The sequence below is a fragment of the Elephas maximus genome, chromosome 18, assembly GCF_024166365.1.
Source record: "Elephas maximus indicus isolate mEleMax1 chromosome 18, mEleMax1 primary haplotype, whole genome shotgun sequence".
Taxonomy (NCBI): Eukaryota; Metazoa; Chordata; class Mammalia; order Proboscidea; family Elephantidae; genus Elephas; species Elephas maximus.
The window spans coordinates 68316544-68341823 of NC_064836.1; the positions used below are offsets into that span (position 1 = coordinate 68316544).

The 25280-nt window shown below is 37.3% G+C and overlaps 1 protein-coding gene and 1 pseudogene across 1 annotated transcript; both read left to right on the plus strand.

The window, feature by feature from the left end:
• The first annotated feature begins 934 nt into the window (after positions 1-934).
• On the plus strand, positions 935-1903 carry LOC126061360 (olfactory receptor 5K1-like). Its single transcript, XM_049857867.1, has one exon. The coding sequence runs from the start codon at positions 935-937 to the stop codon at positions 1901-1903; it is 969 nt and encodes a 322-aa protein (XP_049713824.1).
• A 4419-nt stretch (positions 1904-6322) lies between these two features.
• On the plus strand, positions 6323-8473 carry LOC126061361 (olfactory receptor 5K4-like; annotated as a pseudogene).
• Positions 8474-25280: the final 16807 nt, after the last annotated feature.

Genomic DNA, 25280 nt, shown 5'->3' on the forward strand with positions numbered 1-25280 from the left:
AATGGCCACTGAACTTCAACAAAGATAAATAGATCTGGAAATGATCAGGAGAACGTGGCCTTAAATAAATAATGAAACAATGGGGAACTTCTATCTGATAAATGGTAGAAGTCTCTATGGAACAAAGTGGAGAGCATACATAACTGATATTTATCAATTCTCATAATATGGTCATAATTATTAGAGTATGATCACCAAATTTCAAGATTAGAACAGCATGAGACCCTTAAGGCTAGAAATGGAAAGTACACAGATAAAGAAGGAAAATATTAGTATTTTATCTACATATAGTCTCAAAAATTTGCTCCATCCTAGTAGAATGGGTTAACGGAAATATAAAGATGATATATACCAATTAACTTACTAAGGAAATTCATGGATTTTTATTTCTATTGCTTTCCAAGGTAAATTTCTTTAGATAGTTCCCTCCTTAATAATCGTTAACCTTTATGCACTTTCTAAGTCATAAATTTAACACATCCATACTTTGTAATTTATAAATTTTCACTCCATTGTGATAGTATATAAAAAAAATTGCTTACTGGAAATATGTATATATATGTATATAAGGATCGTCAATACAAAAACTGCCATTGAAATATTTGAGAACACTAATTCTCAGATACCCTGTATTTGTCCACTATCTTTGTATAAGTTCACACACAGAAACCTTTTCACTGCAAGCATCTCCTTGGAATTATGAAAATAGTCTTGTGAATCTTGAGTGTCAGCACTTGAGGTCATATAGGATGACAGTTTAGGGGAACTAACACTTCCTAGAATTATGCGTGCCTGTATTTCACAGACAGCAGGGGAGGCTTGGGGGAGTGGCTCTACTTCGTGTTTTCCAAGAGAAATTCGAAGCAACAATTAGAAACATTCTAAATTAGAATCTTATCTCCCCATAATTTCCACCTCAACAGAGAAAGTAGAGATGACCCAGGACAATCACTCCTTGACAACTGAGTTTATGCTCATAGCATTTACGGATCACCCAGGTCTGAAGATTCTTCTGTTTGTGGTATTCTTTGCTATTTACCTAATCACCATGGTGGGGAATCTTGGGTTGGTGGCGTTGATTTTCCTGGAGCGCCGTCTCCGCACACCCATGTACATCTTTCTGGGCAACCTGGCTCTGATGGATTCCTGCTGTTCCTGTGCCATCAACCCCAGGATGTTAGAGAACTTCTTTTCTGAGGACAGAATGATTTCCCTCTGTGAATGCATGGCACAATTTTATTTTTTCTGCCTTGCTGAAACTGCAGACTGCTTTCTCCTGGCAGCAATGGCCTATGATCGCTATGTGGCAATATGTCGTCCACTGCAGTACCACACCATGATGTCGAAGAAACTCTGCATTCAGATGACCATAGGGTCCTACATAGCTGGGAACCTGCATTCCCTTATTCACGTAGTACTTCTATTAAGGTTAACCTTTTGTGGATCTCATCAAATCAATCACTTTTTTTGTGATGTTCTTCCATTGTACAGACTCTCCTGTGTTGACACATATATCAATGAACTGATGGTCCTTATCTTTTCAGGGTCCGTTCAAATCTTCACTATTACTGTAGTCATAATATCATATCTTTGCATCCTTTTCGCAATTTTCAAAATAAAATCCAAAGAAGGAAGAGGCAAAGCTTTATCTACTTGTGCATCTCACTTTCCCTCTGTCTCAATATTCTATGGTTCTCTTCTCTTCATGTACATTCGACCAAGTTCAGTTAAAAAAGGGTATAAAGATATACCAGTTGCTATTTTTTATACTCTAGTAATTCCTTTATTAAACCCTTTTATCTATAGTCTAAGAAATAAGGACGTGATAAATGTTATGAAAGGAATTGTGAAGAAGAGAAAACCTCATAGTATTCTGAAACAAATATCTCCTGTAACAAATTGATTTTAATTAAATAAACTTTTTTTCAAAGCCAAGGATTCTGGGAGAATGGAAAATGGCCATTTTGTAGATCAAATATTAAATCACTGAACTGTGATGGTTTTTAGGTTAAATAAAGTGTAAATGGTTAAATAAGTTCAGAAGGGAGGGATTCTATAAAATATATTTCAAAATCTAAACTACTAAGGTCCCTTGGGAGCCAATTAAATGACTACTCCTAAGGTCACGAACTGTGGCAGAGTGGAACTAGCTACATTTTTCAACATATCCAGCAAATCCTAGGAATAAAAATTGGTATGTAAAGGTTGCCTCCATTTAACATTGTTGGCAAATTTATGGAATCTCTAAGCATAGTCCTACTGCTCACACTCATTTCAAGTTCTCATATATTAATTACTTAAGCCATACCATCTAGGAGGATTAAACTGCACATTTGAATTCGATTCTCAACTTCCTTTGAGTTGTTCGAGATTTTATTTTTGAAATGGATTTATACAGAATATGTATTCTCAAATCAAGAGCATCTTTATCTTTTGTGTGAGTCCTTTCTTCTGTTAAGCTCTCTAAAATAGAGTGTTTGTATAATGGTAATTTATAAATCTTAGCTGAAACTGTTGCTATTTATATGAAAGTCCTATGGATTTGAACGTTTTCACATAGTTTGATAGTCGTCCCTGATGCCTGACAGTATAATTGCTGAATATATCAATTAATTCAAGTGTTTTTTCCCCCAAGATAGCATTATTTATCTTGTTTGTTATTAGGAATATCAGTAACCTGTACCAATTCCTATGTATATTATTGGAATATACATTAACATTATTGGAATATACATGAACATTAACAAAAACCTGGAGATGCTGCTTGGTAAAAATGAGGCAGGAAAGAGTGAAACTCCTAAAATCTAAACAACGAAAACAAACAAAAAAATTATTGATTACTTAAATGTGCAAATATGAAAGGGAAAACGGTTTAATAGGAACTCACTCTCTGCTAGACACAAAACTACACCTCTCAGATATATTGCCTTCCAATGAGTTAGGCATTATTTTTCATGCTTGTCCAGAGTAAAAAACTGATAGGTTGAAATATTAAGTAGTTCGCCCAAGTTCCTGCAAGCATTTGAATGGAGTTAGTATTTGTACCAATGATGCCTTTTCCCCATATCATTTTACAGCTCCTTTCACAGAAACATAAGTCACAGTTAATCTCTACATCCTTAAAATCTAATAAGGAAGATGGACATACACATATGATGGGAAAAAGCAATGTAGATCATACACGAGGAATTTTAGGCTGTGTTGGGTATATAGCATGTGCTTGTGAATGCAGAACGTGGAGATCGGTGTAGCCTGAGGTATTTAGTCATCAAGTAGCATCAGAAATAACAGATATACAAAAAGTGGGAAAAAAACTGATATGGGGGAAAACAGGAATAAAAGCATGAGCAGAGTCAATGTTTACAGAAATGAGTGTGACAATGGTGGTAGGAAATGAGGGAGGTGAAGGATGAGTGTAAAAACCTGGCAAAGCTATTGGGTAAAGCTGTTGGTGAATGTGGAATATAAGGATGGAAGTGGATCCATTTACTGAGAATTTTAAATGCCACAATAGGGAATCTCAGTTTATCTTAGAGGCATCAAACATTGATGTCTTCCTGGTAGCAGAGTGCAGTTGTCCCTCCCTATCTGCAAGGGATTGGTTCCAGGACCCCTGTGGGTGTCAAAATCTGAGGATGCTCAAGTCCTTTATATAAAAGGGCATGGTATTTGCATGTAACCTACGCATATCCTCCAGTATACCTAAATCATCTCTAGATTACTTGTAATACACAAAACATTGTAAATGCTGTGTAAATACTTGTTAACGCTTACACTTAATAATGCTTTTCAGTCTTTGCAAGCATTTTATCAAGAACCAGAGAGACCATTTTTGCCTTTGTAAGACAGCACTTCAACTGACACTTGCATAAATTTCAGTTTCTTTCTGCTTTATTGTGCAAATGTTCTATTCTCAACACCCTTACAGCCCACTGCAGCAAGCAACATGCCACTTTTCAAAATATCTAAGATTTTTCTGGACGCCTCTTTAACTCAGTACAGAAGTCACTCCTGACTTTAGCCAAAAATTAGACATGCGTATAAAACAAACAATAACACATGTAGTTCAACTATGTATATGAGACTGAATGGGCACACCAGCCCAAAAGCAAAGGTGAGAAGGCAGGAAGGGACAGGAAAGGTGGGTGAACTGAAATGGGGAAACTGAAGTCGAGATGGGAAGTGTTGACACATTGCCGGGCTGGCAATCAATTTCACAAAACAATATGTGTATTAATTGTGTAATGAGAAACTAATTTGCTCTGTAAACATTCACCTCAAGCACAATTAAAAAAAAAAATGAGCAGAGGAAAAATAAAAGAATTTTTATAGAAAGATTTAAGAATAGGTTGTTACTTGATAACATTAAGCCAAACAAGCTACTTTCGGAGCGCTGTTTTTTTTTGGTTGTTGTGTTTGGGCGGGATCTTCTATTTGTTTCTCCATTAGAAGCCAATGGTACAATATGCCAACTTCTCACTATGGCTGCTTATTCTGGGGCTTCTGAGAAGGCTCTTTTATGTCTGGAGTCTGGTTTCCCCCTAAACTGTTACTTCCTTTTCTAAGAAGACTTGGTCTATTAGCAAAGCAATTAATACCTAGAAAGGAGTACACCTCCCCAGGAACATTCTATTATAATTCATTTCTCTCTTCCTGCCTGTTTGGCAAGACTATTCAGTGAGCCTCTTGGTTTAGGACCTGTAAGCAGCCTCTGATGGTGTACTGGTCAAGAGCTATGCTGTTAATCAAAAGGCCTGAAGTTCTAATCCACCAGCTGCTCCTTGAAAGTCCTATGGAACAGTTCTACTCTGTCCTATAAGTTCCCTAAGAGCTGCGATTGAGTTGATGGCAATGGGTTTGGTTGGTTTTTCAGAAGCAGGCTCTTAAATTTATTTGGTCTTTTGTAAATTGTTATTTTTTACCCTTAGGAAACAAGCAAAGCAATGAACACTTAATAATAAATTAAGGTGGAAAGTAGGCTAATCCATTTTAGAAAAATTTTTCTACAGGAAGGTTTTTCCAGTTAAACTTCTACCTCCCATTAGCCAGAAAATTAATTTAACAATATCTGATTTCATGAGCAAGCTGGTCAATCCATATTTTAATGTAAAACAAAGGGAATATTTGGGATCTTTAATCTGATTTTTTCTAAAGAACCTATTCATTTGATTAATGTTTTTTCCCATAACTCTCTCACTTACATTGTGAATCTCACCAATCTAATTTTTCCTTGTTTGAGAATGATTTAAGAATCCTGCCCTGTCTTTAAACCTTAAACCAAAAATATTCCCTGAAGTCTACCTCAAACCAAAAATAGCTTATCTTAACTAGTAAAACATGTCTACCTTGAGCATTACGCTTTTTTAAGAACTATCTGTATGGCATGAAATTGGCAACAGCAACTTGAAAGATTAGATAGAAACCTTAGGGGGCAGTGTCTGTTTATGCTGATGGGGGAGGAACAACTCAGAAAAAGAGGGTGAGAAAGGTTGCACAACTCAAAGAATATAACCAATGACACTGAATTACATATGTGGAAACTGTTGAATTGGTGTATGTTCTGCCCTGTATATCCTCAATAACAACAAAATTAAAAAAAAAAAAAAAAAGATCTAGGATTTTTATTTTCTCATCAAAAGATAGCACTTTACACTCCCTTTTAGCATTTGAGGGATTGTTTTGACCACTAAATTGCTTTTTAGGAGGCATTTCTTCACAGAAACAAAGGGTACACACAACACAAGTAGCAAACAATGGAGATGCAAGGCAAACAATGTTCAAACAAAGCCTGTTGGACAGAGTTTGAGGAGATATCTGTAAAAGGGTGGGAGGGCATGGCAGGGTATGCCTACACATCATTTCATTCGTGTGGATTAAAGATAGTGTTCAGCATCTGGTGAACTCAAGTTTTGCTTTTTGGAACTTACTTTTTTTTTTTTTTTTAATATTTTCTATTTGTAGTTGGTTGAATCCGCAAATGTAGAAACCGTGGTTACGGAGGGCCAACTGTCAAATGATTTATTTTAGAAAACTGATGTGGCATTTGACTGCAAAGAGAGTCTAGAAGCAATGAGACTAACTGCAATTATTCAAATATCAGTAGTAAGAGCTAAAACTGAAGACTATAAAAGAGAAATTCATGATGCCTTTTTGGCCAAGACTAAATGATTGAATTAAACTCAATTTCTTGATGAATTAAACTGGTCTGTTTTTCTTTTGTTTTTTTACACACTTTTCTGGGGCTCTTTATTTGCCCAGCTTCTCTCGGCAGGGTTACTTTTTACACTTGCCTGCTCTCTGGCTCCTTAATTTGCTGGTAGTCATGGGAATTGAACAAGTGGTTCTCTGTGTAGTTAAGCCTGGATGTAAAAGAAATGCTCTTTAAGAAAGCGAATGTTGCCACAGGAGTCTTTGTATGTAAAGTGGGCCAAGAAATGCTTCTTTATGAAAGGAATGCAGTTAAAATTGTTTTGGAGGGGACTTGGAGCTCACCTTTTCTAAAGTTTCCCAGACAACTTAAAAGGTTTTTGTTGTAATCAGCTGTTTCTGGGAAATAAGGTACTAGTACTGAATGGTTATCACCACTCCCTGAGACATTGAGTTAGAGCTGTTTAACCTCATCCAGTGATGTGTTTATGATCCCTCCTGCAGCATATGTGACTATGATCGAAAACCTGTGTAACAAGCCCTTGAAACCAATCACTGTAAGCCTCTGTACACAATTATTCAATTGAAGCCTATTCCCCACCTTCTAACCCACACTTCTTATGACCTTAACAAAAAACAAAAATTATGATACAAATGATTGTATTTATCATTTCTTTGTTCCTTGGACTGTATCTGTTCCTGTTAGAAGTTCCCTTGTTGGAGCCATGAGTTTTTCACTTATGTAAACTGGTATCTCTCTGCATTCAAATGTATCTTCTTTTGTTTGTTTGTTTACTTTTACTGAATAAATCCTCCTACGCATATTTCAAGGACTGAATGGTTTTGTTCTCTACAACAACTGTAAGAAAGGAAAGCGATGCATAGATATAAACTACATTTTAAAGAACAACAAATAGTAAATTGTAATTGTTGGATAATAAAGCCTGTTACTTTCTTGTATCAACCATGTCATCTCTGATTTTATATTACCAGTGCTTCTTACAGTAACAGACACGTTTGAGCATTCATTAAACATTTTCTGACTATATGATGTGATTTTTGAATATTTTTGATTACTAGTGAATTTAAATAATTTCTATACCTTTATTTACCATTTACCTTATTTCTGAAAATCACCTGCTGGTGTCCTTTGAGTACTCTTTCAAAGAGCCTTGCCATTTTTGTTGTTATTTATATATATTTTATATAAAAAGGCTATTGGACTTTTATATGCAGTTGTGATACATTTTTTTGTCAATAATTTGTGTGCCTTCCTGATTTGCTTTTGATGTTTTGTGATGTACAGATATTTTCATTTTAAGATCCTCAAAACTATTAATTTATCCCTTTGCAATTTGTTCTTTCTTTTGCTACTTAAAATTTCCCAATATGAAATCTCATAATCATTATTTTTAAATACTTTAAATTTTTACATTTAGTTCTTGAATTAGTCTGGGATATATTTTTGGTGAACTAATATAGGTTTCTAAATTTATTTAGATTTAAATTAGATGATAGTTTAATTCCCTTATAAGGGAATTATATTGAAAAATAGCTAAAAATATTTATTAAAGAAGTTGATTTTCATGTAGCATCCTCTCCACACACCCTGGACAACCTGGCTCTGATGGTTTCCTATTGTTCCTGTGCCATTACCTTCAAGATATTAGAAATATTAGAGAACTCCTTTTCTGAGGGCAGAATGATATCTCTCTATGAGTGCATGGTACAATTTTATTTTCTCTGCCTTGCTGAAACCGTGGACTGCTTTCTCCTGGCAGCACTGTCTTACGATCACTATGTGGCAAGATGTAGTCCACTGCAGTACCACACCATGATGCCGAAGAAACTCTGCATTCATGTGACCACATAAACCTTTATAACTAGTAACCTGCATTCCATAATTCATGTTGTGCTTCTATTAAGGTTAACTTCTGCAGGCCTAATCAAATCGACTACTTTTTTGTGATATTTTGCCCTTATACAGATTATCCTGTACTGAACTTTTTATTGACAAACTAATGATACATATTTTTTCAACGCCTACTGAAATCTTCACCATTGCCACTGTCTTCATCTCTTTGCATCCTTTTCACGATTTTCAGGATGAAATCCAAAATAGCAGAAGTAAAGCCTTTTCTACCTGTGCATCTCATTTTCTCTCTGTCTCAATAGTCTGCATTTGTCTTCTCTTGTGTATTTGACCATCTGAAGAACAGGATAAAGAATACCAGTGGCAATTTTTTATATACTATTAAATCCTTTATTAAACCCTTTTATTTATAGTCTGAGAAATAAGCAGGTAATAATTCATGAGGAACTATAATATTCCTAAGCAAACTTCATCTTCTACAGCAAATTGATGTTAATTTATTAAAATGCTTCTCTAGGAAAAGAAAAATATGTTTTATACAAAATATTAATCTCTAAATCATTAGGCTGTGTTTGTTAAAATACGCATGACTGGAGTTTCAAAATATTCTGCCAGACTTTAATACAATATTTTATCTGTTTATTGGCTATTTTCATTTCTTCTGTGAATTGTCTGTTCATTTTTCCTTCATCTTACTGTTTCTTTTTTTGCCCTCATTTATTTCTACCACTGTTGATAGAGAAGATATTAAAATGCTGTGACTATTTGTGCAAGTAGTTTCTCTGTGTGTTGATAGTCTTTTAATATTTTTTGTGATATTCATGTTTAGTAAACATTTTAATGTGATCTAATCATACTTATTGTTTTTTTCCAATATTGTTTATTTTATGTTCATTTGTTTAGAATTTCTTTCCTCAATTTGAGATCTGATATTAGCTAACTTTTCTTTTTTCTCTTTTTCTTTATCTTCTCCTGCTCTTTCTCCCTGCCTTTCTCTTCTTTCTTGATAGTTTAAGTTTTTGCCCTTGACTCTTGGCACTTCCTGAAACTTCTTTAGTACATGGCATGAGGTGTGGATGTAACTTTTTTTTTTTTTTTTTGCCTGTGTCTTCCAAAATATTCCACAGATTCATTTAGTTTGAATAAACACCAAAGGAGTACTTCTTTGGAAACCCGAAAAAGTCATTCATGCTAAAATTCTCTAGAATTCTAGATTTTCTAAGAAATAATAATAACCAATAAACAAATAGAGTTTGTGTATTACATCCTAAAGTATATGATGAAGCTCAAATAATGAAAACAGTTAACTTTTAGATCAAGAATCAAGAGATGGATCAATGGAACAGGTCATACTATTCAAAAGTAAATTCCTTGTAAAATAAGCAGCACACCATAAATCAGAGAAGAAAGAAATTATTGTTTAATAAATGTTCGTGTGGCAATTGGCTATTTCTCTTTTCTGTTTGTGTTAAAATTTATATGCCACCTCTCATGCAGAGATTTTTTTTTTTAATTTTATTGTGCTTTAATTGAAAGTTTACAAATCAAGCCAGTGTCTCATACAAAAATTTATACACACCTTGCTATATAGCCTTAACTGCTCTCCCCCTAGTGAGACAGTCCGCTCCTTCCCTCCAATCTCTCTTTTTGTGTCCATTCTGCCAGCACCTGATCCCCTCTGCCCTCCTTTCTCCCCTCCAGATGGGAGGTGCCAACATACACTCGAGTGTCTACTTGATCCAAGAAGCTCATTCTTCATTAGAATTTTTTTCTATCCATTTGTCCAGTACAATCCCTGTCTGAGGAGTAGGCTTTGGGAATGGTTCCTGTCTTGCGCTAACAGAAGGTCTGGGAGCCATGATCGCCGGGGTCCTTCTAGTCTCAGTCAGACCATTCAGCCTGGTCTCTTTACAAGAATTTGTAGTATGCGTCCCACTGCTGTCCTGCTCCTTCAGGGGTTCTCTACTGTGTTCCCTGTCAGGGCAGTCATCTGCTGTAGCCAGGCACAATCTAGTTCTTCTGGTTTCAGGCTGATGTAGTCTCTGGCTTACGTGGCCCTTCTGTCTCTTGGGCTCATAATTACCTTGTGTCCTTGGTGTTCTTCATTCTCCTTTGCTCCAGGTGGGTTGAGACCAATTGATGCATCTTAGATGGCCACTTGCTAGCATTGAAGACCCCAGACGCCGATCTCCAAAGTGTAATGCAGAATGTTTTCATAATAGATTGTACTATGCCAATTGTACCCCCGCCACTGCTACACTGGCCTTCGAAGCATTCAGTTTATTCAGGAAACTTCTTTGCTTTTGGTTTAGTCCAGTTGTGCCGAGCTCCCTGTATTGTGTTTTGTCTTTCCCTTCACCTAAAGTATTCTTACCTACTATCTAATTAGTGAATACCTCTCTCCCATTCTCCCTCTCCCCTCTCGTAACCATCAAAGAATATTTTCTTCTCTGTTTAAACTATTTCTCAAGTTCTTAAAATAGTGGTCTTATACAATATTTGTCCTCTTGCAGCTGACTGATTTCATTCAGCATAATGACTTCCAGTTTCCTCCATGTTATGAAATGGTTCCCAAATTCATCACTGTTCTTTATTAATGTGTAGTATTCCATAGTGTGAATACTCCACAATTTATTTATCCATTCATCCATTGATGGGCATCTTAGTTACTTCCATCTTTTCACTATTGTAAACAGTGCTGCAATGAACATGGGTGTGCGTATATCTTTTCTTGTAAAGGCTCTTATTTCTCTAGGGTATATTCCAAGGAGTGTGATTGCTGGATCTTATGGTAGTTCTAGTTCTAGCTTTTTAAGGAAGCACCAAATTGATTTCCAAAGTGGTTGTACCATTTTACATTCCCACCAGCAGTGTATAAGTGTTCTGGCCTCTTCACAAACTCTCCACCATTTATTATTTTGTGTTTTTTTGGATTAATGCCAGCCTTGTTGGAGTGAGATGAAATCTCATCGTAGTTTTGATTCGCATTTCTCTAATGGCTAATGATTGTGAGCATTTCCTCATGTATCTGTTAGCTACCTGAATATTTAGTGAAGTGTCTGTTCATATCTTTTCCCCATTTTTTAATCGAATCATTTGTCTTTTTGTAGTTGAGTTTTTGTAGCATCATGTAAATTTTAGAGATCAGGCACTGATTGGAAATGTCATAGCTAAAAACTTTTTCCCTGTCTGTAGGTAATCTTTTTACTCTTTTGGTGAAGTCTTTGGATGAGCATAGGTGTTCGATTTTTAGGAGTTCCCAGTCATTTACTTTTATTCTGCGTTGTTAGAAATATTTTGTATACTGTTTATGCCATGTATTAGGGCTTCTAATGGTGTCCCTATTTTTTCTTCCATGATCTTTATGGTTTTAGATTTTATATTTAGGTCTTTGATCTATTTTGGGTTCGTTTTTGCGCATGGTGTGAGGTATGGGTCTTGTTTCCTTTTTTTTGCAGATGGATATCCACTCATGCCAGCACCATTTGTTAAAAAGACTGTCTTTTCCCCATTTAACTGATCTGGGACCTTTATCAAATATCAACTGCTTATATGTCTGGATTCTCAATTCTATCCCATTGGTCTATGTATCTGTTGTTGTACCACTACCAGGCTATTTTCACTACTGTGGTGGTATAATAGGCTCTAAAATCAGGTAAAGTGAGGTCTCCCATCTTGTTCTTCTTTTTCAGTAATGCTTTACTTATCCAGGGCCTCTATCCTTTTATTATGAAGTTGGTGATTTATTTCTCCACCTCATTAAAAAATGTCATGGAGATTTAGATTGGAATTGCCTTAAATCTATAGATCGTTTTTGGTAGAATAGACGTTTTTATAATGTTAAGTCTTCCTATCCATGAGCAAGGTATGTTTTTACACTTATGTAGGTCTCTTTTGTTTTGTAGTTTTCTTTGTATAAGTCTTTTACATCTCTGGCAAGATTTATTCCTAAGTATTTTATCTTCTTGGGGGCTACTGTAAATAGTATTGATTTGGTGATTTCCTCCTCGATGTTCTTTTTATTGGTGTAGAGGAATCCAACTGATTTTTGTATGTTTATCTTATATCCTGATAATCTGCTGAACTCTTCTATTGGTTTCGGTAGTTTTCATGATGATTCTTTAGGGCTTTCTGTGTATAAGATCATGTCATCCACAAATAGAGTTACTTTTACCTCTTCCTCTCCAATCTGGATGCCCTTTATTTATTCATCTAGCCTAATTTCTCTGGCTAGGACTTCCAGCACAATGTTGAATAAGAGTGGTGATAAAGATCATCCTTGTCTGGTTCCCAATATCAAGGGGAATGCTTTCAGACTGTCTACACTTAGGATGATGTTGGCTATTGGTTTTGTATACATGCTCTTTATTAAGTGGAGGAATTTTCCTTCTATTCCTATTTTGCTGAGAGTTTTTATCATGAATGAGTGTTGAACTTTGTCAAATGATTTTCTGCATCAATTGATAAAATCATGTGATTCTTGTCTTTTGTTTTATTTACATGATGGATTACATTAATTGTTTTTCTAATGTTGAACCATCCTGCATACTGGTATAAATCCCACTTGGTCATGGTGAATTCTTTTTTGGATATGTTGTTGAATTCTATTGGATAGAATTTTGTTGAGAGTTTTTGCATCTAAGTTCATGAGCGATATAGGTCTGTAATTTTTTTGGTGTCTTTACTTGGTTTTGGTATCAAGGATATGCTGGTTTCATAGAATAAGTTTGGGAGTATTCTGTCCTTTTCTATGCTTTGAAATACCTTTAGTACTAGTGATGTTAACTCTTCTCTGAAAGTTTGATAGAACTCTGCAGTGAAGCCCTCTGGGCCAGGGTATTTTGGGGGGGGATGGGGGAGTTTTTTGATTACGTTTTCAGTCTCTTCTTTTGTTATGGGTGTATTTAGCTGTTCTACCTGTGTTTGTATTAGTTTAGGTAGGTAGTGTGTTTCTAGGAATTCATTCATTTCTTCTAGGTTTTCAAATTCGTTAGAGTACAATTTTTTATAGTAATCTGATGTGATTCATTTAATTTCAGATGGGTCTGTTGTAACATCACCCAACTCATTTCTTATTCACTTTATTTGCTTCCTCTCCTGTTTTTCTTTTGTCAGTTTGGCCAATGGTTTATCAATTTTGTTAATTTTTTCAAAGAACCAGCTTTTGGTCTTGTTAATTCTATTGTTTTTTTTCTGTTTTCTATTTCATTTAATTCGACTCTAATTTTTATTATTTGCTTTCTTCTGGTGCCCGTGGGTTTCTTTTGTTGCTCTCTTTCTATTTGTTCAAGTTGTAGGGATTATTCTTTGATTTTGGCCCTTTCTTCTTTTTGTATGTGTGCATTTATTGATATAAATTGACCTCTGAGCACTGCTTTCACTGTGTCCCATAGGCTCTGATGGGAAGTGTTTTCATTCTCATTGGATTTTATGAATTTCTTTATTCCGTCTCTAATGTCGTCTATAACCCAGTCTTTTTTGAGCAGGGAATTGTTCAGTTTCCAAGTGTTTGATTTCTTTTCCCTGCTTTTTCTGTTATTGATTTCTACTTTTATGGCCTTATTGTCAGAAGAGATGCTTTGTAATATTTCAGTGTTTTGATCCTGCTAAGGCTTGCTTTATGACCTAATACATGGTCTTTTCTAGAGAATGTTCCATGTGCACTAGGAAAAAAAGTATACTTGGCTGCGGTTGGGTAGAGTATTCTTTATATGTCTATGAGGTCAAGTTGGTTGATTGTGGCATTTAAATCTTCATGTCTTTATTGAGCTTCTTTCTTTTGTGTATTGTTGACAGTTTCTTTTTCCCACTTAATTTTTTGTGCTGAGTAGTTTATCTTTACATATAGTCTGTTCCTCGTATTTGTTGTTGTTGGTTTTGTTTCTGCTGAGTCTCTATTTTTTTCTTGTATTTTATTTTAATGCGTAGGGTGTTTGTCTCCTTTGTGGTTATCTTCATATTTACCCCTATTTTTCTAAATTTGAACCTAATTTTTATTTCTTTGTGTCACCTTGTCTTCCTCTCCATATGAAAGATCTATGACTACATTTCTTAGTCCCTCTTTATTGTTTTAATGTTGTCTTCTTTTACATAATAACATCGCTGTTTCCCTGTTTTGAGCATTTTTTTAACTTGATTTATTTTTGTGACTTCTCTGTCTGAGTTGACATCTCGTTGCTTTGTCCAGTGTTCTAGTCTCGGGTTGATATCTGATATTATTGATTTTCTGACCAAAGAACTCCCTTTAGTATTTCTTGTAGTTTTGTTTTGGATTTTATAAATTCCCTAAACTTTTGATTATCTGGCAATGTCCTAATTGCACCTTCAAAGATGAGAGACAGTTTTGCTGGATATATGATTCTTGGCTGGCAATTTTTTTCCATCAAAGCTTTGTATAAATCATCCCATTCCATTCTTGCCTGCATGGTTTCTGCCAAGTAGTTGAAGTGTATTCTTATTGACTCTCCTTGTAGGTGACTTTTCGTTTATCCCTAACTGCTCTTAAAATTATCTCTTGATCTTTGGTTTTGGAAGTTTGATTATATCCTGATGATTTTCTTTTAAAATCTAACTTATGCAGAGTTCGATGAGCATCTTGGGTAGATATCTTCTCATCTTTCACAGTATCAGGGAAGCTTTCTGACAACAAATCTTCAACAATTCTCTCTGTATTTTCTTTTATCTCTCCCTGTTCTGGTACTCCAATCACTCACAGGTTAATTCTCTTGACAGAGTCCCACATCATTCTTAAGTTTTCTTCATTTTTTCAAATTCCGTTGTCTGATTTTTCTTCAAATATATTGGTAGTAAAAAATATTGGTAGTACCAAGTGCTATATCTTCAAGTTCACAAATTCTGCCTTCCATTTGCTCAGTTTTGCTTCTCGACTTCCCATAAAAAAAAAAAAGAGTTGTCTAATTCTGTGATTTTATTGTTAATCTTCTGAATTTCTGATTGCTGTCTGTCTATGGATTTTTCCAGCTTATTAAATTTTTCATTATGTTCCTGAATAACCTTTTGAATTTCTTCAACTGCTTTACGTGTGTGTTCCTTGGCTTGTTCTGGGTATTGCCTGATTTCCTTCCTGATGTCTTGAAGGGTTCTGTATATGAATCTTTTGTATTTTGCATCTGGTAATTCCAGGAATGCACTTTCAACTTGAAGATCCCTCTGATTCTTTGTTTTGAGAGCTTGTTGAGGCGATCACGCTGTGTTTCTTTATGTGACTTGATATCGACTGTTGTCTCCAAGCCATCTATAAATTATTGTATTGGTTTCTCTTATGTTTGTTTACTGTATCCTAGCTTCTTGATTTGTTTTGTTTTGATATGACCAGATGGGTTGCTTGAGTGAGCTAGCTTGATTATTTTCACCTTTGGAGCTCTGAGGTCCTGTCCCCAGGTGGCTAGAGCTGTTATCAGGTTTATCAGTTTAGGAGTCCATTCACTTTTCTTGTAAGAACTCAGCTCTGGTGTCCAGGTAGCTGATCATCAAGTGTGTGGTACAGGCTCTGTCCTACATTTTCAGGGGCAATTGGTGTAGGTACTGGTATCTGGCTGCAGCAGGGGGTCACACTCTGAACAAGGCAGGGGGCTGAGAATCATTCCCCAAATGTCTCTGAAGTGGGTGGGTTCTGCAGATGAACCATGACACTCAATGTTTTTGGTTGCAAGGACTGGGAGGTGCCAGGTATCCTTGGACCCCTGTCATGGGTGTCTGGGTGACTTGAGTAGAGCTACCAGTCCTTAGGCCCTTGATGTGGGTAGGCGAGAGCCCTGTTTAATAGGCAAAATGGTGTCAAACCTCAAATACCCACCTCTTCACCATGCAGCTGAAACACTTGTAGTCTGCCAACAAGGGCCTAGTCTTCCGAAATAGGCCCACACAGGTCCATGCAGGGGGAAGGGTACTCAAAGTACATAGGCTTTTTATGCCTGGACAGGAGCCACTTCTATCCTGAGCTCCCCTGGTTAGTGGATCTGACAAATTATCTTTTCCCCCAAATGCAAATTTATTCCTTCTTCAAGGCAGGGAAGATGGCTCTAGGCACTCAACAGGGTCTATATCAGTCCCAGGGAAATCAACAGCCACTGAATCCAGCTTGGAGACTGGGGGGCAGGGTAAAATATATGCAAGTACTTAGCTTTTGCTGAGAGCTCCATTCTTCTCTGGTTCCAGAGGTGTGAGTAGGCTGTGTGTTTGGCTGCTTCTCCTTGAGGAAACTGCGGCTGAATGCTATTGTCAGCCTGCTGCAGCCACTCCCGGGAATGGTGCCTGAGGGCTTTGGTGATTCAGGTCCAGTAATTCCTCTCCTCTTCTGAACCATCTCTTCCTCACCCTGCCACTCAGTTCATTTTCTAACTTTGCCTTTGATGTTCGGGGCTCCTAGCTTGTCATAAATATACTTGTTTCACTTGTTTTTTCAGGTCTTTGTTGTAAGAGGGCTCGCTGGAAGCACCTGTCTATCTCACCATCTTGGCCCCACCTCCTACAGAGATTATTTTATAAACATAATTTGTATTTTCTCTTTTATAGCATGAATTTTTATACATACAATTTTAATTCAACTGCAGTTCATTTTTAAATGTTGTGAAGAATCAAAATTTGATTTGTAATGGATTACAAGTAGTTCCAGAAGCATTTGTTAACTAGTTCTTCCCTTAAGTACCAATTTCACATCTGTTTTTATACATGTACACTCACACACTCTTATGTTCATGCACATAGGAGGCCTATTTCTGGCCTGGCTAATCCGCACAACACAAAATAAGACAGGTACAAGTTCTACCCTTATATTCCATCAGGGAAACACTAGAAGCACTCACTCATCTATGCCAAGAAATTTAGAAGGCAGGTACCTGGCCAACTGCTTAGAAGAGATCCATATTTGTGCCCATGCCAAAGAAAAGCATCCAGCAGAAAGCAGAAATTATTGAACAATATCTTTGTTATCACACAAAAGTAAAATTTTGCTGAAGATAACTCAAAAATGTTTGCAGGAATACATTGACAGGGAACTGCCAGAAAATCAAGCCAAATTCAGATGAGGACATGGAAGGAGGGATATGATTGCTGATGTTAGATGGATCTTGGCTAAAAGCAAAAAATCCCAGAAAGATGTTTACCTGCCTTTTATTGACTATACAAAGGCATTCATTTGTGTGGGTCATGACAAATTATGAATAACATTGTGAAGAATAGGAATTGCAGGACACTTAATTATGCTTAAGTGGAACCCCTATGTAAACCAAGAGGCAGTCTTTAGAAGGAGGGAATAACAGGTGATTTAATATCAGAAAAGATGGGTATCAGGGTTGTATCCTTTCACCATATTTACTCAATTTGTACGCTGAGCAAATAATCCAAGGAGCTGTACTATATAAAGAAGAACACAATATCAGGATTGGAGGAAGACTCATTAACAACCTTCAGTATGAAGATGACACAATCTTGCTTGCTGAAAGTGAAGAGGACTTGAAGCACTTACTGATGAAGACCAAAGACCACAGCCTTCAGGATGGATTACAACGTCATGATAAACAGAGAAAAGATTGAGGTTGTGAAGAATTTCAGTTTACTTGGATCCACAATCATCAGCCATGGAAACTGTTGTTGTTGTTGCTGTTGTTGTTGTTGTTAGGTGCAGTCGAGTCAGTTCCAATTCATAGCGACACTATGCACAACAGAACGAAACACTACCCGATCCTGAGCCATCCTCACAATCGTTGTTATGCTTGAGCCCATTTTTGCAGCCACTGTGTCAATCCACCTCATTGAGGGTCTTCTTCTTTTCTGCTGACCCTGTACTTTGCCAAGCATGTTGTCCTTCTCTAGAGTCTGAGCCCTCCTGACAACATGTCCAAAGTATGTAAGACACAGTCTTGCCACCCTTGCTTCTAAGGAGCATTCTGGTTGCACTTCTTCCAAAACAGATTTATTCGTTCTTCTGGCAGTCCATGGTATATTCAATATTCTTCACCAACACCACAGCTCAAAGGCATCAATTCTTCTTCAGTCTTCTTTATTCATTGTCCAGCTTTCACATAAATATGATGTGTTTGAAAATACCATGGCTTGAGTCAGGCACACCTTAGTCTTCAAGGTGACATCTTTGCTCTTCAACACTTTAATGAGGTCCTTTGTGGAAGATTTACCCAGTGCAATGCATCTTTTGATTTCTTGACTGCTGCTTCCATGGATTTGATTGTGGATCCAAGTAAAATGAAATCCTTGACAACTTGAATCTTTTCTATGTTCATCACGATGTTACTCCTTGGTCCAGTTGAGAGGATTTTTGTTTTCTTTATGTTGAGGTGCAATCCATACTGAAGGTTGTGGTCTTTGATCTTCGTTAGTAAGTGCTTCAAGTCCTCTTTACTTTCAGCAAGCAAGGTTGTGTCATCTGCATAACATAGGTCGTTAATGAGTCTTTCTCCAATCCTGATGCCCCATTCTTCTTCATATACTCCAGCTTCTCAGATTATTATCTGAATAGGTATGGTGAAAGAATACAATCCTGGTGCACACCTTTCCTGACTTTAAACCAATCAGTATCCCCTTGTTCTGTCTGAACAACTGCGTCTTGATCTATGTAGTTTCCTCATGAGCACAATTAAGTGTTCTGGAATCCCCGTTCTTCCCAACATTATCCCTAATTTGTTATGATCCACACAGTCGAATGCCTTTGCTAGTTAATAAAACACAGGTAAACATCCTTCTGGTATTCTTTGCTTTCAGCCAGGATCCATTTGACATCAGCAATGATATTCCTGCTTCCACGTCCTTTTCTGACATCGACCTGAATTTCTGGCAGTTCCCCGTCGATATACTGCTGCAGCCATTTTCAAATGATCTTCAGCAAAATTTTGCTTTTGTGTGATATTAATGATATTGTTCTATAATTTCCACATTCGGTTGGATCACCTTTCTTGGAAATAGACATAAATATAGCTCTCTTCCAGTCAGTTGGCCAGGTAGCTGTCTTCCATATTTCTTGGCATAGACGAGTGAACAACTTCAGCACTGCATCCGTTTGTTGAAACATCTCAATTGATATTCCACCAATTCCTGGAGCCTTGTTTTTCTCCAATGCCTTCAGAGCAGCTTGGCCTTCTTCCTTCAGTACCATCAGTTTCTGATCATATGCTACGTCTTGAAATGGTTGAACATTGACTAATTCTTTTTGGTATAATGACTCTGTGTATTTCTTCCATCTTCTTTTGATGCTTCCTGCATTGTTTAATATTTTCCCCATAGAGTCCTTCCCTATTGCAAGACGAGGCTTGAATTTTTTCTTCAGTTCTTTCAGCTTGAGAAATGCTGAGCATGTTCTTCCCTTTGGTTTTCCATTTCCAGTTCTTTGGACATGTCATTATAATACTTTACTTTGCCTTCTCAAGCCGCCCTTTGAAATCTTCTGTTCAGTTCTTTTACTTTGTCAACTCTTCCTTTTGCTTTGGCTGCTCGACATTCGAGAGCAAGTTTCAGAGTTTCCTCCAACATCCATCTTGGTCTTTTCTTTCTTTCCTGTCTTTTCAATGACGTCTTGCTTTCTTCATGGATGATGTCCTTGATGTCATTCCACAACTCATCCGGTCTTCAGTCACCAGTGTTCAATGCACCAAATCTATTGTTTGGATGGTCTCTAAAATCAGGTGCGATATACTCAAGGTCATATTTTGGCTCTCGTGGGCTCGCTCTGATTTTCTTCAGTTTCAGCTTGAACTTGCGTATGAGCAATTGATGGTCTGTTCCACAGTCGGCCGCTGGCCTCATTCTGACTGATGACATTGAGGTTTTCCATCGTCTCTTTCCACAGATGTAGTCCATTTGATTTCTGTGTCCTCCATCTGGCGAGGTCCATGTGTATAGTCACCGTTTATGTTGGTGAAAGAAGGTATTTGCAATGAAGAAATAGTTGGTCTTGCAAAATACTATCATTCCATCTCCAGCATTGTTTCTATCACCAAGGCCATATTTTCCAGCTAATGATCGTTCTTCTTTGTTTCCAACTTTCGTGTTAAAATCAGCAGTAGTTATCAATGCATCTTGATTACACGTTCGATCAATTTCAGACTGTGGCAGCTGATAAAAGTCTATTTCTTCATCTTTGGCCCTAGTCGTTGGTGGGTGTATTTGAATAATGGTCGTATTAACTGGTCTTCCTTGTAGGCACATGGGTATTATCCTATCACCGACAGCATTGTACTTCAGGAGAGATCTTGAAATGTTCTTTTTGACGAAGAAAGCAACACCATTCCTCTTCAAGTTGTCATTCCCAGCATGGTAGACTATATGATTGTCCAATTCAAAATGGCCAATACCAGTCCATTCCAGTTCACTAACGCCTAGGATATTTTTTATGTATTCCATTTCATTTTTGATGATTTCTAATTTTCCTAGATTCATACTTGGTATATTCCAGGTTCTGATTATTAATGGATGTTTGCAGCTGTTTCTTCTCCTTTTGAGTCATTCCACTTCAGCAGATGAAGGTCCCGAAAGCTTTACTCCATCCACGTCATTAAGGTCGACTCTACTTTGAGGAGGCAGATCTTCCCTAGCCATCTTTTGAGTGCCTTCCAACCTGGGGGGCTCATTTTCCAGCACTATATCAGACAGTGTTTCGCTGCTATTCATAAGGTTTTCACTGGCTAATGCTTTTCAGAAGTAGACTGCCGGGTCCTTCTTCTTAGTCTCTCTTAGTCTGGAAGCTCAGCTGAACCCTGTCCTCCATGGGTGACCCTGCTGGTATCTGAATACCAGTGGCATAGCTTCCAGCATCACAGCAACACCCAAGCCCCCACAGTAGGACAAACTGACAGACACTTGGGGGAACCAAGGAAACAGCAGTCAAGAAATCAAACAGTGTATTGCACTGGGCAAATTTGCTCCAAAAGACCTCTTTCAAGTAGTAAGAAGTGAAGATATGCATAACCTTGAGAACTCAGGTGATCCTGACCCAAGTCATGATATTTTGACCACCTCAATATGCATGAGATAGTGAACAACGAGTAAGGAAGACCGAAGAAGAATTGATGCATTTAAATTATGGCGTTGGTGAAAAATATTGAATATACCATGGACTGCCAGAAGAATGGAAAAAATCTGTCTTAGAAGAAGTAGAGCCAGAATGCTTCTTAGAAGCAAGGATGACAAGACTTCATCTCACCTATTTTGAACATGTTATCAGGGCAGAACAATCCCTGAAGAAGGACATCATGCTTGGTGGAGTAGAAGGCCAGCAAAAAGAGAAAGACCCTCAACGAGATGGACTGACAAAGTGGCTGTAATGATTCGCTCAAACATAGCAAAGATTTTGAAGATGGCACTGGACCAGGCAGTGCTTCATTGTGTTATATATGGGGTCGCTATGAGTTGGAATGGACTCCATGGAACCTAACAACAACAAAAAATATCATCAATATGGAGATGACCCAGAATATGTATATTTCCAGCTCTCATGTTTCCCTTAATCCCCAGACGCATGTATCCAATTGCCTATTGGATATCTTCCCTTGAATGACTCAAAGACATCTGGAATTTAACATGTTCAAACTGCAGCTCTTGAATTCTCCTATCACCGTGGTCTTCCCTGATCTTCTTCAACTTGATGGTGGTATTATCCAACTAGTTGGTCAATTCAGAAATTAAGGGTAATCCTCCCTCTTCCTCTCCCATCACACACAAATTTTCATAAGACCTGTCAACTCTATCTCTGAAGTACAAGTAGTCCCCACTTAGGACATACTGGAGTTATGATGAACTGCACTTACAACTTTCCATTTTGGGGTTTTTTGTACATCTTGTCTTCTGTCATATGTACTACCTACAGTGTCATAGCACATAATTTGTTGATGTTGTGGTTCTTATGTCAAACCCCAAAGACAAATAAAGATCAGATTTATAAAGACACTGATAATAAAAGGCAATGATAATGACAACTTAAATAAATAAAAATGAGGTATTCCACTTATATTGGACCCAACTTAGGACAGAGTCATTGGAATGGAGCCTTGCCGTAAAATGGGGAATATCTATATATCTTAAATGTGCCTACATCTCTCTATTTAAACTTCTTATATACAAACCGTGGTGGCATAGTGGTTAAGCGCTACAGCTGCTAAACAAAAGGTTGTCAGTTCGAATCTACCAGGTGCTTCTTGTAAACTCTATGGGGCAGTTGTACTCTGTCTTATAGGGTTGCTATGAGTCAGAATCGACTCGACGGCAATGGCTCTGGTTTTTTTAGTTTATATGCAATTCCATTCTGCCTTCGTCTCTCACCTGTACAATATTAATAACTTCAAACTGATCTCCGTGATTTCACAACTTAACATTCCTTTTTAATTTCTTATCACAAGCCAATTTTAAAAATACCACAAAAAGTGTATTTCAAAAACTGTAGTGTCCTACCCGTCATAAATGATGCATTCCAGTTGAAACCGCTTCCTAATTTTTTAGCTACTTCTCTGTAAATTGAACATCAGATTTCTTACCGTCAATTGTAGATATATTAACTAACCTCCTGTTATAACCCATTGCTATCCAGTAGATTCCAACTCATGACAACCCTATAAGACAGAGTAGAACTGCCCTATAGGGTTTCCAAAGCTGTAATCTCTGTAGAAGAAGGCTGCCTCATCTTTCCCCATCCGGTGTCTGGTTGTTTGCAACCAACGGATCTTTCCATTAGCAGCCAAGTGCTTAAACACTGTACCATCTAGACTCATAGCATATCCCCTCAGAGTCTTTTTACCCTTTTCTTTTGTTTTTGTTCTCTTGGCTGTTTTCATTTCTCTCTTTAATGCCCCTTGCTTTTGTTGTAGAATCTCTTGTCTCTTGGGAACCTTGAGATTTAGTCTTAATTTATAAAACGATTTTGTCTTTTTCTCCAATTTCTTTTCTGTTAGTTTTCATTTTATACATATTTTTGTCCATCTTGGTTCTCATTTTGGAATTTTTTTTTATAAAAGCTCTTTCTCTTTGTCTGAAAATGCTTGCTTAAAGATAATTAGGTTTAGATGTTGTGTTACAGTTTTTCTCTGTCTATGGCTGTTTTTCTCGGAAGAATTTTCATCAGCTGAAATACTTTTAATTCTCAATTTTTATTTTCTTCCTCTATTAATTTGGTATGGATGTGGCTTGTAAATTTTCTGTTGATTTTTAATTGCTTTGTTTTCTCTGGATCAGCAATGATAGATGACTCTATTTAAGTAGGCTTGAGGGGATTCTGTAGATTACTGTTATTAGTATGAGAGCACTTTCCTCTGTTGGTACATGATTTGCCACTTCTTAAGTAGAAGGTTCATCTTTGAGGGATGGAGCTAGTTGTGTCTTTTAGCCTTGTGATCTTGTTCCTGTAGCAACTTGACTAAATTGAGTTTCCCCAGGAAAACAAATTCTGAGATGGAGATTTGCATGCAGAACATTTGTTGAGGAACATTCTCAGGCTCAATCTTTATTGAGGGAGTGAAGGAAGTAAGATTAGGCAAATGGCTAAGTTTAACTTTAATGTAGTCACAACAAAAATCCCAACCAATTTCTTGGGGAAGTGAGGAGCTGGGATTTTCCTTCAGAGTTTCCATGCCACAAAGTAAGGGCTCTGAATTTCATACTTTCTGTGGAGTAGTTATTGGATACAGGCTGCCTCAAGGGAACAGTGTGAAATGAATGAGGCAGCTCTCTTCAGCCAAGGTCAATTCCTGGGCAGAGATTCATATGAGAACTGCCAGCTATCAACAATCTCACAGGGAATTAAGGTGGGATCTGGGCAGTGAACCACAGATTCACTACAGTCCACCTCTTAGACTGTTCAGAGTGACTTGTTTCATATAATAAGCTCTGGCGACAGCTCCTCTAGGATACTGTTCTTGTCTTTTTTTGAAGAATTTTAAATGATGAATGTTAGTGGGACAGCTTACAGCTTTCACTGCTGCAGCTACTCTCAAGGCCAAAATTAATATTCTTATCCTTCCTCTAGGCTCCCTTTGCCTTTAGCTAATACTTCTGCTGGTTTAGGTGGCTCATATAGTGGAGTGACACAGAGGTCTGATCTTTGAGCTCTAAGTCCTTTGTCACCATGCCCTTTTCAGGTCACTTTATTGTCATTTGTCACTTTATTGTTAAACTTGGATAAGGGAGTACCAAGTCATACCCATGGATCACCTGAATGCCAAACATATTCTTCCCAGCCCCCACTGAACAACAGGAACTCTACCTCCTCCCCATGATTAGGGTCAATTATCCTTGCAAGTCTGTAACTCCTTCCCTTGCCTTCTAGTCTCTTGCTACAAGGAACCCAAAGTGACTGGGTCGCAGTTATAGCTTTAAGTACAATGGGATTTTTGCTGTGTTTCCTAGTAAAAGCATTTCTCCTCTGAGATCCAGGACTCCTAAATTCATACAGCTCAGAGTTCTGGTGAAAAAGGTGCAAATTCCCCAAGTGCGCTACTTAGGGAGTTCCTGGATTCATTTTATATGGCCCAAATAAATATACTACTGAGGACATATGGTCCAAGTAAATATACTACTGAGGCACCATATAGTGGTCATTGATTTATGATGTACAATGCTTCCTAGAAAATGAAGCTTTCATATTACAAGATATCCACTCCAAGACGATACCTTAGTTGTTCTTTCAAAGGCCATTCCATCAATATATTAAGCTAGTAGTTTCTGGATGATGTGGAATATTATAAGACCAAACCATATAACCAAACCAAACCCAGTACCGTGATAGGACCAGTAAGCCACTAATTGTCCAATGCCACACCTTTGCTGTAAAATAGGTTTCTTGGTCCAACTCATAGTTATGTACCACTCTTTCAGCCCTCATATAGTTGTTCTATCTGAAGTCTTGCAGATAGGAAAATATAACCCATACCTGGATTATATGCCAGTTCTAGTCAAGGTGAATTTCTGCTATTTTTAAGGTGGAGGAATTTACAGTAGCTAATTTGTCACCAAGTGACTGGTTGATTTCCTTGAGAAGTGTTGCCATATTAGGGGCTGCACATTGGTTTCTGTCACTGGCAAGTCTGACATTTGGAAGTGACAGTAATTAGATTAGCTTTGAAAAGTAGGAACCCATTTTCATATGCATAGCTTCCATCCCAGCCATCATAGCTACTTTGATTTTCTAGGAAGAGGGTGTAAGATGAACAAAGCTGCAAGATTTCAACTGGCTGAGTCATTTTGTCAACCTGGTCGTTTAGTGTATCTGTCACGATAGATGTTCTCTGGTGGACAATAACATCTG

Excerpts from the sequence above, each read along its gene's own strand:
- LOC126061360 (XM_049857867.1), top strand. The coding sequence starts at position 935 with ATGACCCAGGACAATCACTCCTTGACAACTGAGTTTATGCTCATAGCA.